At 37.0% G+C, this 21,542-nt stretch overlaps 1 protein-coding gene across 1 annotated transcript in view; it reads left to right on the forward strand.

The window, feature by feature from the left end:
• The first annotated feature begins 10,395 nt into the window (after positions 1–10,395).
• LOC150102771 (trypsin-1-like) overlaps positions 10,396–21,542 on the forward strand; it is a 109,735-nt gene continuing 98,588 nt past the window's right edge. The window contains exons 1-2 of the mRNA XM_090399391.1: positions 10,396–10,468; positions 20,560–20,645. Of these exons, the coding sequence (XP_090255517.1) occupies positions 10,417–10,468; positions 20,560–20,645 (138 nt within the window). The 5' untranslated portion in view covers positions 10,396–10,416. The remainder of the gene's footprint in view (positions 10,469–20,559; positions 20,646–21,542) is intronic.

Genomic DNA, 21,542 nt, shown 5'->3' on the forward strand with positions numbered 1-21,542 from the left:
AATACAAGTTTCTAATTTAGTGATTAGTATGTGTATTTCTCCAACTTTGAAGGTCACATGCCTTCGGTATCTTCAAATGTAAGGTTCCACAGTTTCCTCATTTCCATGAAATCCAGATGACCAATATGTGCAGAGTAGTCTAGATGCCTTACATTGTGAAGAGAACAAGTTAGTGTTCTCTCAGTATTGTAGTTATCCGATGAGATGGCTTCACCACCATGGTAATGTGGCCTCTAAACTTTAACTCACTGTCTCCCATTACTCCACTAGCTTCATCATCTACTCACAGCAACGTCCCATTAATATAATACTTAGTCTATAATGCCTTCAGCTGAAAAATGTTGAGATGTACCATGTTGAGAAACTTCATTGGAAATAGTACACAGGATAATATCGTCAAAACCACTAACTTTAATTACAGCCTGAAGACATGATCTTATGCACAGAAAATTCAGTCTTTTAGATGAACTCATTGTTGAGAATGACGATTCACTTTCACGCAGTAGAATCCAATTACTGTTGATATGGTGGGGAAAGTTTAAAAAATAAGTAAATAATATTTTACTTATTTTTGACACAAATGAAAACCGATACTATTTTAATAACCAGTCTTACTTCATGTCAATTTTCTTACTTCTCTAGCTTTCTTAACGGAATTTATGAAAAACTGAATATTTTGAAATTCCTACACAAAAAATAATCAAAATATCATTCATTAATGTAGTTATATAACTGAACTTCGATTTAACAATAACATTTCAGTTATATAACCGAACTGCTATTGCTAAAATCGAAGTTACAAAATAACATGATGAATGCGATGCATATCAAGGGCATGGGATTATTGAACAATCCACTAAATATTGATAATACAATTCCAAATGTTAAATATCAGAAATATTTATGTGAGCTTTGCGAAAACAAATTCATTGGATGCAGAAGCCGGAACGGATTCCTACTTCTGCCAAAAGAAACATATCCAAACTTGAGAGATTTCGAATTAAATAATTTCTACATTTGGCAGAACCTGAAAGAGGCAGTTTCCAATATTAAATAAAAATATAGGAACTGCATTAAGGACACAGCACTTGAACAGATATTTTAAATCCCAACAAACATCGACGTAGAACTAAAAGCACATGTATTTACTTTGGCAATATTGTTTTTTCAAATAAATATTCTTGAAAAATTGCATTAAATAAGTTTACATTTTTAAAAATCATTGTGAGCCTCTGTAGTTCACTCGGTTTCGAAGATGCGTTTTGGTTAGAAAGACTTCAGTTTGAATCCCATTTAGGAAGCGAAGAAACTTCATCAGGGTTTTCGAAGTGCATGTGATTTAGCTGGTCTCATACGGAGGTAGAATTATTCTCAAGAAAACCCGAGTTTGGATCCTACACATTAGGCTAACCGGCCAGAAGAGCATACGCAATTGATAGCCATAATACAAGCAGATAGGAATAACCCCTCCTATCAGGCATTATTAGTTTCAAACAAGCCAAGTTACTTGGTCGGTGACATACCATTAAGCCAAACACGCAAGGAGAAAATGGGAAAAATCATTGTACATACCTATTATATCAAATAAATTTAATTATTTATGGCTATTCATAAACTGTTATTATTATTTACTGTTACATCAGAGTTGAAGGAGGGCAAGATAATTCACCTATACTACAAGGGAGAAGGTAGAACTGCTACAGCCAATTATAGATTAATCTGTATCTCTAGAGTAGTTATTAAGCTATTAGAGACACCGGTGATAAATCGCATCCAGAGATAGTTGGATAATACTTTTTTTTTTTTAATAGAAGACATCATGGTTTTGTCTTATTTTACCAATCTACTTATAGTTTACAACAGAATGACATTGGAGTTGTTTAAGGGAAATAAATACACAATGAACAAATTTTAGATTTTGTAAAGGTATGTGGCATGGACTGGAACGTAGTTATCCGACATGTATCAGGTGATGTATGAGAAGCTGAATCTAATTCAACGAGAGTGACTGATGTGGTACAACAATGTTCTTTCCTTGGATCACTAATGTTTAACTTGTGTATTAATGATAATGGGGATAGTCAGGAGGGAAACATTCAATTATATGCGCAGGATGCTAAATTTCGGGTGATAAGGAATATCTCTGATACAGAATCCTAGCAGGCTGACTTCAATACACTGATTCCATGTTAATGAGTGTCAGTTTAATGTTGCTAAGTGCAACATTATACATTTTTTTCAGCTGAAGGCATTATAGACTAAGTATTATATTAATGGGACGTTGCTATGAGTAGATGATGAAGCTAGTGGAGTAATGGCAGACAGTGAGTTAAAGTCTAGAGGACACATTACCAAGGTGGTGAAGACATCTCATCGGATAACAGAAATACTGAAAAGAACACTCTATTTCGCATATTTCGCTACGTGCACAGTTTAATCTCTGGTGACGTTTTTATTTATTTATTTTTATTTTTTGTCTTGGAGATTAAAATTCATTCATTTCTTATGCTGATTCAATGGCCGTGAGCCCCTTTTACGGGGAGGTATGGCACCACTTTCAACCCCCCTCCCTTTTTTTTTATCCGGGCTCGGGACACCGGCATAGCTGACAATTCAGACCTATGGCTGGAGGGATTGTCTTCCTGAGTATTCCTGACTGTATCCGTGTGTGTTCGAGGGGCCGGTTTGCCTGCTAGTGGGATGAAAAACCCCAGATAAACTGGGGGGAAAACCCTGTTGTCCACGCACAAGACCGGCTAACTTGGCTATGGCTGAGGAAGATCCTTCAGCTCCTCACGTCGTCGACGGGAATCGAACCTAGGACAATCCTTCCCCAGGCATATGGTTGCGAAGCGCATAGCCACTAGGCTAACCACCACGCGGACGAGATTAAAATGCTAACTTGAAAGACTCTTCAGAATAATTACATTTTAATAAATGTTCATAAGAAGATGTATCGGATATGTCTGTACTTTCATCCAGTGCAATAAAAAATAACAATACTTATTCAGTATGATTTCTGATGTTACTGTGTTATTATTTATCTTTTCAACACGCTGACTAACCGTCTGATTAGAGAGCGAATCAACGATTGTCATTTTCAAGAACGATTGGAAATTGAATACACATTGATTTTGTACAGCGAAAATCCGCCAGGTCTGAAGTGTTGCCCATTCCCCATTCCCTCGGTTTGTAAAGAATACAGTTTAAAGCGCCATTATCTTTTATTGCACGCACGCACGCACGCACGCACGCACACACACACACACACACACACACACACACACACACACACACACACACACACACACACACACACACACACACACACACACACACACACACACACACACACACACACACACACAAAGTTTATTGTTGTACGTTTTTAAGCAGAGTGGCTTTTCTATAAAGAATCTTGAAAGCCATCACAAGAAGCACGTGTCGTTTCACTTTAGTCTTTGTCTTTTTTGACGAAGAATTAATTAAACATTGTGCCATCGCTCCAGCTTTTTATGTGGAACAATGGGTATTTAAGTAGTACATTGTTTAATTCAATATTTAAAAACGTTGTTTGTGGGCTACGTAAATAGCACTTTTTAATTTTTATTAATTTTAACGATTTCCTTTGCTCAAATATTGGACACACCCAACAATTTGAATACTTCTGCTTTGTATAAGAGCAGATTTGCAGCTTCGATTTTGAAATAAATTCATATAAAAGTGAGCTAAGGAGATATTAATAATTCGATTAAACATTGTCCTATTTCAGAATCCCATTATGTTGTCATTTGTATGATATTGATGCACATAAAAAAATAGCAGTAGTACCGTTACAATTCCGTCATTGTTTTTCTATTGTTCCGCTGATATTTTATCAAGGATGAAGTACTTCTGATATGAATCATATGCCAAATATATCATCATCTATGAGTAAAATTTTTTATCATTCTTTGCTAGAATGAGTCTTCAGGAAGGATTATAGCAACAGATAATAAAGATACTTTATATTAAATGATGATCTAATCAAATAGTTCTTGTTATTTATAAATAATTTTCCTTTAAATCATTCAATTATTTGCTAATCCCATTCATAGCCAACTTCTTTCTTCCAACGATATCCTAACTATATCAGTTCATGTATATGTTATTTAATTTTTTTAATTTATTAAAGAAACTATATTATCTCGTCGAGACCAGGCTTTTGCCAATATCAAGGCATACTCAGGATTCGGACCTGCAATTTAGCATCACAAACACGTGGTTTATAATAGTTGTTAATTTAGACTTTTAGACTTTTTTTTTTTTCATTGACCTTACTGGGTTAGTCCACTTTTCCCTCTCGGAATAGCGGGGTTTTCATACTACATAATGTGAAAATCGGCTCGAGAATGCGTGTAATTTATAGACATTAATACTCAAGTCATTCTGAAAGTTCTACACACTTCCACCTTCACTTCTTGTAAGCCAGACTCTGAGTGCAAACGTTGTATGCTCATTTTCGGTTTCTGTTCATGTGTCTCGAAATACTATTTAAAAATCGAGGAAGAATCCAACTCGAGACGGATATTGTACAGTGATCAGTGTATATACATCAAAATTACTGCTGTGGAACATCATCTGATCTTATGCAAAAATATGGATGGTAAGTGTTTCCTCACTCCCTGATACAATTCTGATATGAGCCCTCCATAGTATAATCTGTTCCCACAGCTGAAAGAACCATTCCGTGAGAAAAGCTTCACACGATTAACGATGTTTCTGCTTAAGTAACCCGACTTATCAAGGCACATCAACAGAAAACAGTGTTTGCTGAGAGGAATACAAAATTTAGGGTAGCAGCAGAATGGGAATTATATTGAGGGCTTGTAAATATATCTTTTAAATAAATGTTTAGTTTAGAGGAGTTGAGTGTGCAGAATTTTTGAAAGGTTCCTCGAGATTCGTTTTCCTCATATACTCATCTCAGAATTTGCTTGTTTTTCCTACCGGAAACTCGAATTCTCATTCGGGAAAAAAAGAGGCCAGTTCGCTAACATAACACACTGGCTGCATTGGCCATAATTCCAAAAGCAAGCTTTGACATAAAATAAAGTAAACTACAACAAAAACATATTATTTTTACTTCAGATATCTGTTTATTTATTTATTTTATTTTTTTATATTCATTCTGCTTCTAATTTAACCCCAGAATAACTTTCCTTACACATTCATAAATAAAAATAATGTCGAGATCCTTTGCTACCATAGCATACTTGAGAGGGGAATACGGTGTTTCTTCTTCGATTGAAAAGAGATGAGTTCGAATCCGATATTGGACGCTGGATTTGTGGGACCTTTATAAGGTCTTTTCAGGTGAGTATCATACGAAGATGGAAAGGCTGTCCTCTCTGAAACAACTAGGATTTTGTCATCTCTCAAAGCAGGTACAGGAGCAAAAATAAGGCCAATATTATGTCTGCTAACCGAGTGTGTTCTCTAGCTGATTCACGGGATCAAAAATTCTTTCACCAATCCTTCCAGAAAGTAAAGCATAAGCGCTGACAAGGATTTTATCATCTGGATAACTTACCTTCAGATGAAAAGACTGTGTAAAGAATCTTTGTGTCCTAGGCGGCATTCAAACTCAGGAGTCCAAGGACTCATCGCGGGAGGGCACTCTACTCTACTTTGCTAAATACATCTCATCCTCTCAACTACTACTTAATTCTCCTACTACGACACCACTACCATCAACGCCATCTACCGCCTATCATCACCAACGACAATCTTTTTTTATTGTAAATTGTGTGTTGTTCTGAAGGCCGTTTTCTCTGTATGTGGGATGAAAAACCCGAGTTTCTGGGATAAAAACCTGCTACCTTTGTATGAGATCGGCTAACTCACCTTCAGTTGAAAAAAAAAAAACATATAAGGGTTCCCCCTCGTCACGACGAGAATCGATACTGGCCTCTTAGTATCTTCGACTGTAATTCCAACTAAATCCTCTCCAATATCTTCATTTTAAATATGATTTTGCCAGTGATGTCAACAGCTAGCCCTCCTAATTTTCTTTAAAAATTCTCTTATCAGCGCTATCTATTTTTTCATAAATTGGTTTGCTTCTCCCTTTTATTTTAGGAGTAAAACAGGTGAGCCGTCAGGATTTGATGTTTTGGCTAATTTTTTATCACTGTAAAGAAGAAGAAGAAGAAAAAACCTTTCCTCTTCACAAAAAATTATAGACAAAAACTAAAGTAGCTAGATATTCTGTTCTTTGAAGAGTGATCACGAAGACTGAAAAATCAACTTGTTTTCTGGAAAAATCTTCCGAATTTCTTGTATAATACTACACGCTTTTCGTTAATGCATGAATTTAATTAACATAAAAATGAAAACTCACATGCTTTTTAACTAAAGAAAATTATGTATTAATATTTCAGAAATTTTTAAAATTTATTAAATCATTCGAACAATAATTGTGAAATATCTCTTATTGAATTGCATATCCAATAAGCTCTAAAACGTTGTTCCAGACAAAAATATCCCATTCCTTGACTGTAGCTCAGTTGGTATAGACGAAACCGTTTGGTTGGAAACACCTGGGTTCGATTCCCGTGCATGACATGAGGAACCTTTATCTGGTTTCTTTCGACTGAAAAGTGAGTTAGCCCGAGGTAGAGGGTTTTTTCACCTGCAAACTCAAATTTTTCATCCCTCAGAACAGCAAACCGGCCCGTGAACGCACAGGGATTTACAATCATAAAATACATACTTAATCCCTCACTAGGAGGGCTCAATCAGTCGGTCCTACAGAGGACCGACTGGTTGAGGTCGACTAGGCTAAGGACCGACTAGTCGGTCCTCCGTTCCTCCACCGTCCCTTAGTCGGTCCTAAGGAACTAAGGGACGGTGGAGGAAATCCCATACAAATAAAATAAATAAACTTTTTTAAATAAAAAAGTATTATAATATTTATAAGTTGTCGAGTATGAATTAAACATTTGCAACAACTTATCATAATGTCTTTTATCGTTTGGTAATGTATTCTTGATATTCTCATTTCATTTTTATAGTTCCTTGTTTCAGTTCTCGGCGAATTCTCATTTAATTCGTACTTTGATATAGTTTATGTTGATTAAAATCTTAATTCAAGCGTTATTCAACTTTATTTATTCATTTATTCTTATGATGGAAGTGATACAGCATAAAGTGACACAGCCGGCCTGGTTGACCGAGTAGTTAGCGTATCCGCTTTCTCCGCCAAAAGGTTGCAGGTTCGAATTCCGCCGTAGGCATGAATGTTTGTGATTGTCTGTAAAAATACTGGTGGTGGTTGGCTGTAGATAGCGTTGGTGTAGATGATGAACTTAGTTGTAGTTGATGGAGATGGAGAGTTGTGGAGTAGGTGGCCTCCCTCGATGAGTTTTTGGACTCCCTGGAGGTGCTATGTAATAATAATAACATACACATAAAAATTTAACTTTCGTAAATAAATTTTATTTACGAAATTTTATAATAAAATAATTTTATTTATTTTTAAATAGTCCGGAAACTTTGCTCTAGTGAACAAACATGATACTTTTTGAAACTATTTCAGGCTTCCAATAATCGGGGAGATGGTCTCCCACCTGAGGATGAAATTCATCTCCCACCTGAAGACAATCTCAAACATCCATACCATCGGCATAATTTGAACCTGCAACCTGTTGGTTGGAGAACAGATACGCTAACCACTCTACCAATCAGGCTAAATAATAATAAATTTTCACATTTGACGTCCGTAGACGCCGTATGGTCACTTCCTTACCTCACCGGGTTTTGGGAGTGATGTCTTACTGCTAGAAGAAGTGGTCGGATCGCAGATGTCCTTTCCACACTGAGTAAGTAAGACAATCACAAAATCCATGCCCATTGCGAGATTCGAACCCGCAGCATCTTGGCTGGAGAGCGGATACGCTAACCACTCGACCAACCAATCAATCCCCACCGAAGTGTTCTTCGCCACGCAACTGCAATTTTATTAGTAGCAAATCCTAAGTTAAATAGAATTTCGCATTCAAGGGTTCTATCAATAAATGCAGGTTTTCATGATGTTAAACGTGAGTGGGGTGGATCGTATAGTATTTGGTTGTTTGGAATCACGGGATTTGAAATAATTTTTGTGTGTTCAATGTGATCTTTTTCTTTTTTTTCCACTCCCAGTATCTGGTAATACAATGTTAGCTAGTACAAGCAACTACGGCAATTGCATCGAACTCACTTTACCACTAATTATTCTCATAACCTCATTTAACTTAGCATCAGCCCTAGCCACATCCACTCTGCTGCAAAGCAAGTGCCAAAGTTGAAGTTCTAAAGGGGCATTACCTCCTTAGAGAGAAGTTAAACATCTCTCTAAGGTAATTCTCAGTTACTATAGATTTGTTTCCGATAAACTGATTTATTTATCCAAGAAATTTCATTTTAGCTGTCAGCTTGCTTTTGCATTGTTATTTTTGCATTAAATGAAAAACAGTTGAACGAATTTTGGTAAGATTTTGTTTCGAGCACAAATCTGAAAATACATCCTTCAAGACGTTTTAAATCACTATCCAACATAGTCTAACTTTGAAAACGAAGATTTTTGGCAGGTGAAAGGCAAATCATCCGCATATATCAATTTTGCAGACTTTATTTTCTTAATGGAAAACGTATAAATAAAAAGGAATGTACCAGGTCCAAGTTGATTGAAATTAGAACTTAAGCAACTAAGGCTAACGACTAGTATCTTTTGCTAGTTAAGTGCGTCTTTCTGGCACGGATATGAAGAACTTCGTTTCCGGGAAGGGGAAGTATCCCACATCCATATGAGACTGTGGCGAATTCACTTGCAGCTGAAAAAGCCTTCATCACAAAGATTCCTCACGTACTAGACCGAATTTGAAACGTGTTTTATTTCAGCTGAAGGGCGAACATCACGACATTATGTGCTAAGTGCTAAGGCGCTCATGTAAAGTGTACACATCAAAATTGATTACACCAAAAGGAGAGTTAAACGGGGATGTGGGGAGAGATAGAGAAGCTGTAGGCTACAGCATCTGTTTCTTTCTTTCTTTCTTTCTTTTTTTTATCATCTCTTTCTACAGCAGCCTGTAGCTATTACTTCTGAAATATTAGCGTGCACATTAGCAAGGAGCTAAAATGCAACTATATATCTGAATATGATGCTCGAAATTATTGAATCCGTTTATCTAAATACCACTATACGTTACCTACTACTAATAATGATGATAATTATAATAACTATACTGCAGATTGTCATCCACAGTAAAAAAAAAAAAAAAAAATGTTACTATATCTTAATTCTTTTCAATAAATATTGCAATTTAAAATGCCTGCATTACTGGTATTAAAGAATACACCCGTCTGTTTTATTCTGAGCAACTAAGCGACTTGGTTTGAAATATTGCTTTTTATGGTCTTTGAAACAAACTTTTAAACGACTGGCTGATTAACACATACTGAGCATTTGATAATTAATATAAGGAAACGCATATTTGACAATATGCGTTTCCTTAAATATGATGGTTCTAGCATGTAAAGTTGCTGTATAAAGCAGTCTACCGCATATCTATCTTTGTAAATAGTATTCTCCGCATTTGTCGCCAAGTGCCCACGGTAACGGTTTTGTGCTGCTAATAAAATTGATGCACGTTGTGTGATGATGGTCGATGTCCTGGAAAGCGGCCGTTACCTGCTGTACAAGTATTATTTCCTGGCAAAATTACACACAAAACATTTTTGGGGCTGAAGAACGTAACCCACATAAATAGGAAACAATCAATTTTGTAAATCACGTTGTTAATATTTCGTCAGCAGTTGCGCCCTCTGATAAATACTAATAGGGACTGAGTGCTGTAAAGTACATAAACAAAACATTCAAATAACAATAATCTGTTATCGGTACTTTTGAGTATGCAAACTTTTTAAAGAGCAAATTGTCTAAATATTTTTAGATAATTTTAAATATCTAATTGATTTTTCTTTTTTTGACAGTGTAATTGGCTTATGAAAAGAAGAGATGAGTTGTTTCTTGCCACTTGAATAAATATTTTCTACTTTTGTCTTCAAATTGGACTGTCACCACAGCTTTCACTCGAGAACACATCCCCCTACGTGGGAGGCTGGGGAACTACACAGAGTTGTAGTGTTATTGTTTAAGCAGGTCAATGGGTCATTCGTCGGTACATAACTCCAACCATTCTGTAGGATTGGTAGCTACTTTAGATAACCCACATTCGCCGCTTGCGGGACCACTCCTGCACCCCCGTGTAGTTGTCGAGCGTGACTTTAAAAAGCAGCGGCCACAGCACGGTCAGCGTCAGTCTGTAAAACTGCACGTGACGTAGTATAGCATTAGTCATGTCACTTTCATGTGTCAACTTTTCAGTGTGCATGTGGGTATGGTTGTGGGTTTTCTTCACAATAACTTTCTCAAAACCTGCAGGTAAGTGCTAATTTTGCAGTAATTTATTATGCTAAAAGTGTAAATAAATAAATGTACCCCCACAGACGACTATCTTAATTATTTTATATTTAGCTTTGCTGTAAGTTGATGTTTTCCCCCTTATCTGAACCGACATGTTGTATCTCGGATATTATTTATCAAGTGTAAATTTACTTATTAGCACTTTTTGGTTTTATGGAATATGAACTTGACCTTCTATTGAACTAATCAGAATACTTTTCATGCTAACGAAAGTGTTAGGAAAATAATAATCTTTGCATTCGAACACGGAGGTAATAAAATGTTAAAAATTAATTTAGAATACATGAATTTGAATCTCTGTTGTTAAAAGTTTCTGATACATTTGTGTCTTTTTTTTTCATTATTTGCAGACATTATAGACCTTATGCACGCTGCCATTTGAAATCATGAGTTGATAAGCAGCTTCATATTTAACAATTTTCGGCTTGTTTATAACTGCTTCCCCGTAAAATGTGAATCATATTGTCCCATTTTGTGTTTATCGGCATATTATGTAACTACTACAATATAATCAACCTTCAAGAAAAACTTTATTCTTAGTATTTGCTATTTATAATACAAACATGATATGACTGTTTAAGCTTCTTCTATGCCTATTTAAAACTTCCTGTAATAATTCCATATTGATTTCGATTTAGTGAATCACTTAGAATTACTTGGTTCTATTTTAGAAACCTAATTAGATGAACCGTATATGCATTCTCAGTCTAATTCGGGGCGCCACTATCTCGTGAGTAACCACACAATGACTCATCCTTTCATTGTCCCTTGGGAGTTTCATCTATGAAGTTACTTAGACTTCTCACGGCTGCTGGCAATAGCACACACACACACACACTCATAATTCCTATACCAGTAGTACACTCATCAAACATATAAACAAGATCTCATGACATTTAACTGCACCAGTTGTTCTAACTTACTGCACTTTAAACGTGTTATTTGTGCAATATTTCTAGCGCTAAATTCTTACTTTAGGACAGTTACTACTTTAAAAATCTGAAATCCCTTAATTGCTTACTCCTGCCATTTGACAATAGCATACAAAATAATCATCTTTTCTATGTAAAATAATAATCGTTAAATGATTTTCATTAATAAATATCGCAAGCAAACTTGCTCCGGTTGAAAGCAAACAAATTTAAAGGAAATTCCTGAGATGGTTAGGTCAAAGTCCATAATGGAGATCGAGAAGGGAGTTTTTTTTTTTCGGGGGGGGGGGAGGGGAAGAGAGAACCGCACGTAACCCAAGGAACGCTGAGATTGCGTTATTTGTTAAGGATAGGCTCATCATGTTTCGTGGGTAGCAGTGATCGTGCTCATATTGTTATTGTTTTGTTGCTTTTAGAATAATCAATTGAGGAAATAATTATCCTATGATTGCTACAGTATTAATGCCAAAGCAACTGATGTCACAACGAAAGCGTATTGTCAGTCTGTCATCATTCATTCAGTTTATTTACTGGCTTATTTATTTTTATTTTTTGGCGAGGTGGGGATATAACTACAGAAATGTTCTTCTTGAATAAAATTAGTAGTTTTTACGGTCATTATAAATTTTTCCATGCCATGTGCATGGGAAGTTAATTATGTATTATTATACATAAAATATATAAATATAAAATAAAAGTTTTTGCAATAAAAGTTAATTATGTATTATTTAATTATTGCTCAATCCATTGTGATTAAGGCACCATTTTTTTTTTTTTTTTTTTTAAATCCCAGGGCGCTCAAACTTGTTATGACAACCCCGGGAATATTACTGATGCATGCAACAAATCCTAACTTTGTGAAAATGCATACGCAGGAGATACTAGTAACCTTTCATGCCGCATTGTTAATACTTCTCAGCTTTTAAACACGCTATGAACGTGTTTTGAGGAGAGCCTTGCTCTTTATTCGATCAGTCTTAATAGTCGTATGATGAGATAGCTATATTTCAAGGAAGTGAGCAACCAAAACTTCTGTAATCATAGAATGTTTATTTTGAATAATTACTTAGTGATTGAAGACCAAACGTCTGCATGGTATTATAGAAACCCTGGAATATGTTTTATATTTTTAATACTTTTAGCATACATTTCTTGGTAACTCATCACTCAGACACGGTTGCTAAAAAAAAAAAGGGGGGGGGAAATCGTTTGCTTTCAATAAGTGTTTATTATTATGGTTTCACTGATATGGCTAAGTTAGCTTGTCTTAGGTTTTTTCATCCTACATTATCAGCTTGTGGCCTGAAAAACAGCTATCCAGGTGGAGAACGTACGCTATCAATACATCCTATATAGATGTTCGTTGCTTTGGCTTTAATTACAACTAATATTGGCCCAACACAGGTCAACAAATTACGCCAATCCTACTCGTTTTAAATATAATTTGTTACTTGTATCTGTCGAGACCTGCCCAACACTATTATTTGAACACAACAGTGTTCGAAATAACAGACATCAGGCAGAATTTTTCACCTCTGAGATCAGAACAGAAATCCAAAATAACAGCAGTCAATCAAGAGTCACGCTCTGTGAACACCATGTTTTAAAAAAACATTTCTGTTGCACAACGGTTACTTTGATTACTCCCCGAGAAAATGGTTATACGGGTTCCCTCCAGGAAGTCGAGGATTAATCGAAGGACGAGTTCTTTCAGAATACACAAGTTAATACGTGTCTTTTTGAAAACATTTACTGAAGTTGCATCTATTGGTAACCCATTCAACACACATCACATACTAGTGAAAGAATCTAGATTTCACATCGTGACTGGGGGATGACCAAGTTCAGCCCCCCCCTCTCTCTACAGCAGCACATCAGTTATAAAATCCTATTCGTGTTTATAAGACCTCTTTAACTTATTTTTCTCATGTTGCCTTTCTTCTGTCTACTCAAACTTTGCAGACCATATTCTCTGTTGATTCTGATATGCACAATTCTATAAATTCAATATTATCTTGGTTATCTGTCACTGGAAGTTCTTGTCTCCCCATCTTCTCCGAAACCAGGTGACAAAATATGAACACACTAGTCCAAATGTGGTTTTATCAAAGTCTCATACGTTGGAAGAATAACCTCTTTATACGTAAGTTATGCGGGTATAACATCCCTTATTCTTGTATCTGGCACATTCATCGCTAAAGATTACCATATATTTGAAATTGTATTAAAATTTTGAAGTAAACTGGAACACTACTTCTTTCTCCGAAGTCAGTCGCTGTCTGGTAGTTTTTGAACAAACATAGGCTGATATTGATGCAAATTTTTATGCAAACTTTGCAGACCATATTCTCTGTTGATTCTGATATGCACAATTCTATAAATTCAATATTATCTTGGTTATCTGTCACTGGAAGTTCTTGTCTCCCCATCTTCTCCGAAACCAGGTGACAAAATATGAACACACTAGTCCAAATGTGGTTTTATCAAAGTCTCATACGTTGGAAGAATAACCTCTTTATACGTAAGTTATGCGGGTATAACATCCCTTATTCTTGTATCTGGCACATTCATCGCTAAAGATTACCATATATTTGAAATTGTATTAAAATTTTGAAGTAAACTGGAACACTACTTCTTTCTCCGAAGTCAGTCGCTGTCTGGTAGTTTTTGAACAAACATAGGCTGATATTGATGCAAATTTTTATCACTTTTTATGTTTTTGCATTGTTGACCACTCCAGGGACACTGATGGTCTGTAATTGGTTACTTTTTTTTATGCTCCCCACATATATATTACGGAATCAATTCGGTTTCCTTCCATTCACTAGAAACTGCTCATGTTGAATAAACAAGGGCACCGCTAATCTTGCAGAATGTTTAAGCGTCCTCACAGTACCCCATCCACTTCCACCGCTGTGTTAAAACACAGCTTTTGCAATATCTTTCTCTCTAATTCATTCGCCTCTATCCTTTTCATCTACTTCCACCTTGGCGTCCTGTGAGAGCTAATGAGTATGCTTGAACGTATTATCTTACTAAAGTCATCACTTAACAACTCGGCAATTGCTAAAGTATGTAACACTCTTCTACTTTCCATATTCACTATTTATTATTCCGTGATCATTTTTCCTTTTACTTGTGTACTGCTGTAATCTTTGTAATGGCGCAATATAACTTTAACTGTCCTTGTGCCAGTACATCTGAAACTAACCCAAATTTCTTTTACTTGCCACATGACTACTACGGAAATAAAATTGGATTACACTATGAAGCTAACTTATTTTCATAGGATGATTTCGCTTCCCTCAAATCACTGTCACTCCACATTTCCATTTATTCCTTTATAATGTAGTTCTAACCAGCAAAAAAGTCATCCAAGCAGGGCCTAATTTATGCATCAGCTCAGTGCTGAATTTACGTATAAGCTAAAAAAGCTACAGCTTAGGGCCTCGCAATCTGCCGGGGCCTCAAATAAAAAACAAAACAAAAAGACCAGCTGGTGTAATTTAAAACAGTAGGGGGGGGCCTCTGGGTTTTGTATAGCTTAGGGCCTCAGCAAGTCTAAATTCGGCCCTGCATCAGCTATACATGGTACAACTTAGGGCCTTGCATTAAGAACTTCCACATCAGTAGAGTAAATTTTAGGGCATCTTAAAGGGTCACAATAACTTTATATCCGACCCTGCATGCAAGCTATTCTTAAAAATTTCGATCTTCGGTCGACAAAGAACTCGTGATACTAGCTGCTGGAGATGTTACAGGCTTTTGTCTGGCCTCAGTTGATGAGACTAATGACTGCATGCGTAACTACACTGAGCTTGCACGTTTCTTAGCTTGTATTGCTGTAGTCGTTTCTCAAAAAAGTTTTAATTTTTCTTTGTGTCCCCCCCCCCCGCTCACAAGTACTGTCTTGTACTTGTGGCAGCACGTTTGTCACGAGTATAGAAAGTGACTTTTCTGAACTCTTCCCCCCCCCCCCCCCGCTCACAAGTACTGTCTTGTACTTGTGGCAGCACGTTTGTCACGAGTATAGAAAGTGACTTTTCTGAACTCTTCCCCCCCCCCCCCCCCCAACTTGTGCTTTTAAGGGAGAAGCAGTATCTCTTCTGGAAAATTTTTAAAATATTTAACATCATTATGTCGCTCGCAGGCCGCCTATTAAACATTCAGAAGACTTGAATAGCTGATGAATATCAATCATAGAAATGAAATGCAGAATCGTGTTTTTGTAAGAGAAGTAGATGTAAAATAAGCTATTTGTGAGTATGGAATATTAGGGCTATAAATAGTTATACCCCGTTCACAAATGTACATCCCTTGTTCTGTTAATGAGAGCTAATTCTTCGGAGTTTCGTGGTACGATGGTTCCATCAAATGGAGGTGAGTTAGCCGTTCTCATAGTAGGTGGCGTGATTTTTCAGTAAGCAAAACAGGCAATGTCCAGGAAAATGCATGAAATTTGCAGACTTTATACACTGCTCTCAGTGTTAGTTTCTTCGGCCATAATTACAACCCACAATCGCAGTAATTTAATCTCTGGTGTGTCCAATATACTCCAGTGTGCTTAAGGTGCATTTACGCGTTGTGACTTACCAAGAAGAGCATGACTCTGACGAATGATAAGTTTTACATTTTGTTAAAAATAAAGCGGTTATATACACTTCACAGGTGTATTAATCGAACAGAATTTGAAGTTTTCTCCTGCACTACGACTCATGTAAACACCATCTGAATGGTCCCCACCCATCAGGTGTGAATCATTATGGCGTTAAGAAGTAGATGGTTGCCGTATGCTATACAAGAAACAGCACCTCTGTGGCTGAAGTAAATACTAAAGTGATGATTTTATCAACTAGGGCTACTGAATTTGTTACGTTTTTGAAGTAATCAAAAGTTTTCTTGTCCTCATCTCTTCTCAGCAAAATGTAATTTGCAAGCAGGTATTCATAAGGAACGGGAAATGTTTTATGCAGTATCGTTTACTGCATCAACAGTGCAAATCTTTGCTGCTGAAATCCTTCCCACTGCAAAATAAAGGTAGGGACTGAATAGCAATGGCCAAAATTTGCATACCCTTTTTTAACAGATGGTTACGTCAATAAACTTCGCACAAATGGGGTTATTAAATATACCTGAAAGAAAATTAGCCGTCAGATTATTAATTTTAACATAGCTATAGGAGAAGACGCTTTCTAGTTCGGAAGTTACTTTCGATTTTATGACAGAAGCAACTAAAGCTATGAGGCCAGTGTATGTCTGTTAATTACGTAATGTACTCCTGGCTAGCATTCTCTCTCATAATTTGTCACTATTACTATCAGGTAAATTATGTAACTATTTTATTCTAGTGATAAGTTATATGCAAGTGCTAACAAGATTTGCGGATTTGATTTAAATAATTAATGCACACGAAACGTTGCTAAGTCGCAGTTGAAAGTTAGAATTTTTTTTAAAATAATTTTTATTTATTTTTTTTTATGAGTGTTAATTCAAATATTTTGTAACTGTTGATTTAATTAAACGCTTTTTCAAGAATCCAAAAGCTATGGGATGGAAGTTTAGCTCCTGTAATTTGATGAACGATGCCTGTTGAAAATGTTTCTACTAAACTTTTCTGAGCAAACCGTGTTAATAAGGGTATTTAATGTAGCTTTATGGACTTTGTGGATCCCTTGTCACAAATTCTGGTCCTATCACGTGCTTTTTAAGTAAAAGGCATGCTTGGAAATTTTACATTTACCTAAAATTGATATCTACTTAATTACTAATTAATTTTTGCAATTGCAAACTGTTTTTATATTCATTTCTTTGGACTATTAAAATATATTATTATGCTGCATGTTGATTATATTTTTGATATAGCGACATTCTAGAGATTGCACTGCTCCCCCCCCCCCCCCATCAATATATAACCCAGTAACATTGAGGACAATCCTTGGTTATTCCTAAATGTTCATATATGGAAAGAGTAATTAGTAAGAGTAAGTAAACGATTACTAGAGGAAGCAGGTGTTGACTGGGTCGGTGCAAGGATTATCATTCAATAAATAATTATGAAACATTCATGCTGCTTGAAAGAGGGTCGGAATAGTGCCCTGGTGATAACTTATGACAAACTTGTATCTTGAACAAATGTATAGCATTAATGGAGTTGTTTTATTCAGTAATGGAAGATTTGCATTCTGCTGATGACTGCAGGAAGAGTTCTTTTTCACTTATTACTGAGTTTATATCTGGCAATTGTGAACTCGTTTTTCTACAAGAGGGAAGAACATTTGATTAACATTTAAGGAGTGGTAACAACAGTTCACAAATTGACTACATTTTGACTAGAAGAAAACATCTTAAGGTTGTGACAAATTGCAAAGTAATTCCAACAGATCAAATGGCACAGCAACACCGACTGCTGTGCGCAGACTTAAAGATCGAAGATAAGAACCTCTGGAAGCCATGGGATGAAGACAATTAAGTGGTTTTGCTTAAAAGAAGAGAGTGTGAGAAATCGTTTTAGGGAGGGGTGTTAGAGAGGATTTCAGATGGACTGGAAAGTGTACAAGATTGGTGGAAACAATTCAAAAGTAATCCTGAGCTGTGCAATCGAGGTGCTTGGTGAGACATCTGGAAAGATTAGAGAGCAGAAGGAGGGTTGGTGGTGGAATAATAATGTACAAGTGGCAGTGACAGCTAAGAGGAAGGCAAAGCAGAAGTGGGGTGAGTCAAGAGTGGAAGAGGACAGAGAGGTGTACAGAGAGAGAGAAAGCAAAAAGCCAAGAGAGTTGTGGCACAGGCGAAGGCCATGGCATATCAAGATCTGTATGATCAATTAGAAACAAAGGAAGGACAGAAATTTACCAACTAGCGAAATGTAGAAATAAAGCAGCAAAGGACATCTTGCATATGAGGCAGATCAAAGATGCTGAAGGAAGAGTATTATGGAGGGATGTGGACATAAGAAACAGATGGAGAATATACTTTGAGGGACTTTTGAATGAGGAAAATGCAAGGACTCGCAGAGATGATGGGCAGCCTTCGGAGGGGATGGTGCAGAACATCAGTAGAGTGGAAGTGATGGAAGCCATGAAGAGGATGAGGAATGGAAAATTGGTGGGCCCTGACAGGATTTCCAGTGGCAGCATGGAAGGCACTGGGGAAGAGGGAATTGACCTGCTGTGGGACCTGTTCATGAAAGTTTGCCAACAGGAAAATATACCCAAGAAATGGAGAGCGAGTACTCTTGTCCCCATCTACAAGGGTAGATGTGGACAAGAGTACTCGCTCTTGTCAAGAGTGCACAAGACTGTAAAAATTAGAGGAATAAAGTTGATGTCCCACACAAGGAAAATCCTAGAAAGGGTTCTTGATGGAAGATTGAGGAGAGAGGTGGAGATTGCAAAGGAACAATTTGGCTTCATGCTTGGTAGATCAACAACAGATGCTATCTTTGGGTTACGGCAGATGATAGAAAAGTTTCAAGAGAAACAACGGGAGCTACATCTGGCATTTATTGATCTGGAGAAAACATACAATAGAGTGCCATGGCAAGAAGTCTGAAAGTGTCTGAGGGAGAAATATGTCAGGTTGGTGTGGGAGATGAAGACAGAAATGTGAAGACAAGTGTTTGGACCTGTCTGGGACAGACAGAAAGTTTTCAAGTAACAGTTCGCTTGCATCAAGGGTCAGCATTAAGTCCGTTTCTGTTTAATATTGTGATGGAGGTGGTGACGGAGGAGGTGAGAGAAGATGCACCTTGGACAATGTTGTATGCAGATGACATCTTCCTGTGTGCAGATTCAAGAGAAGAAGCAGGAACTAAACTGGAAAGATGGAGAAAAGTACTGGAAGAGAGAGGTATGAGACTGAGCAGAAGTAAGACAGAGTATGTGTGTTGCACAGTGGGCGGTAGCCAGGAGACAGATCTGGAGCTGGAAGGAAATGTCATCAGGAAGGTGAGGGACTTGAGATACTTAGGTTCAACAGTGGAAGAAGATGGAGGAGCTGAGAAGGAAGTGGGATGCAGGATACAAGCAGGTTGGAGGAACTGGAGGGAGATGGCTGGAGTGTTATGCGATAAGAAGGTGCTGATCAATCTGAAAGGCAAAATCTATGGGACAGTAGTGAGGCCAGCTATGATGTATGCTATTGAAACTGTGTCCCTGAGGAAAAATAACATCAGCAAGATGGAAGTAGCAGAGAGATGAGAATGTTTAGGTGGATGTGCGGTGTGACCAGAAAGGATCATCTGAGAAATGACTGTGAGGGGAACAGTGAAAGTTACGAACTTAGGAGCAAAGCTACAGGAGGCAAGGTTGAGATGGTTTGGTCATGTGATGAGCAGGGAGGACGAATATGTGAGAAGAAGGGTTATGCAGATTGATGTGCAAGGAAGGAGGAAGCATGGGTGGCCAAAGAAGAGGTGGAGGGAGCTGGTAGAAGAGGACTTGAGGATGAAGAACTTGGATGTGGTGACAGCCCAAGACAGGAGGATGTGGAGGAGACTCATCATCAACAGTGACCCCTCTCAAGTGGAAGAAGCTGCAGAAGAAGACTGAGTTTATATTTTCCATTCTAAAAAACCCAATAAGCCTTCTCAAAGCACATTGTTCATATACTTAATTTAAAATATGTAAAGTGCATGAATCATGGCTATATTTAACTTTTGTAAATTATAAAAGCGCCTCCGTAGCGCAATTGGAAGAACGACGGTACATTGCGCCCTTCGATTGAAATAGGCCTAAGTTCGATTCTCGTCGCGACGGGAGGGATCTTTATCTGGTCGATTTCAATCGATGGTGAGTTAGCCGATCTCATACGGAGGTAGCAGGGTTTTTTCTCCCGGAAACTCGGGTTTTTCATCCCGCATACATACAAATCGGCCCTTCAGAACACACGCAATTTACAGACAAAAATTACTAGTTGTGGTGGTGTTGGAGGTGGGAGGTAGATGGCGTTGACTTGTAGTAGAGGTAAGGTGTAGAGACAGTTGGAGATGTCCTCCCGCGATGAGTCTTCAGACTCCTTGGAGGTATCAGGAATAATAATAATAATAATAACCTGGAGGAAGAAAGATTTAAAATATGAAAGAAATACTCAGTAGTTAACTTCTAGTTGTTTTTACAGAAGTGAATTCTTGTGGAAAGCAAAAAGTCCGTGGAAGTCGTATAGTTGGTGGCCAGGATGCATACGATGGGGAGTTTCCATGGATGGTGAGTATATTATCAAATTCAGTAACATCTTAAGTTTAATTTGCATTTCTATATTTATTTATAATAAATTATTCTTTATAAAGCTTGTTGAAAGCGGAGCTTCCGGAACTTTGTTGGAAAGACCTGGGTTCGAATCCTATGCAGAAAGTGGATAGCTTTAGAGAGTGTGTGTGGTAGGGTTTCCCTCCCAGAGAAATTGATTTGATTTTATATATATATATATATATATATATATATATATATCAAACAGAAGAACATGCTCATTTCAGATATAAACACTTCCATCATAGTTAGTAGTTGCTTTGCCCATGATTACAACAAAGTATAAACACTCAAAAGATGAATCCTGAAATTTTTGGGATGGGTAGGTGTACAAGGGACAGTAGGCGAATTGTGAATGAAGCTCTTCAAGGTGTGGTCATTTGAACATTCTGAAAGTGATCAGATCTGTGTGTAATGGGAGGGATTTTCTTGATCCTCCCATCTAGAAATCTTCCAAGAGAACCTAGATTTCAGAAATATGGCAAGGTTCTTTGTCTATTCACAGACAGTGACTCTCATCTTATCTGCTTTTGCTCTGATTCTATACAAAACCAAGTTGTGTAACACAAAATCCAATGAACTAATTCTAAATACCAGTTGGAGATGTGTTTATCCTGTTTTAATGATTTTGTTAAACAAAATCATTAAAACAGGATAAACAAAATTTAAGAAATTCTACCAGCTGGAATTTCTGAAGAATTTTGAAAGAACCTTTTGAAAGTTTACTGGAAAGAACATGCAAAGTTTCTTTACTTAGTGATACCAAAACGTAATGTCTTTAAAGGTAGCAGATTTTCATCACCTGTTGAGAGCATCACCCAATTTTTATTTAGTACCTGAGATGGCCAGAAATAC

Source organism: Typopeltis vanoorti, chromosome 10 (assembly GCF_054136105.1).
Source record: "Typopeltis vanoorti isolate ZY-2024b chromosome 10, IOZ_Tvanoo_1.0, whole genome shotgun sequence".
Taxonomy (NCBI): domain Eukaryota; kingdom Metazoa; phylum Arthropoda; class Arachnida; order Uropygi; family Thelyphonidae; genus Typopeltis; species Typopeltis vanoorti.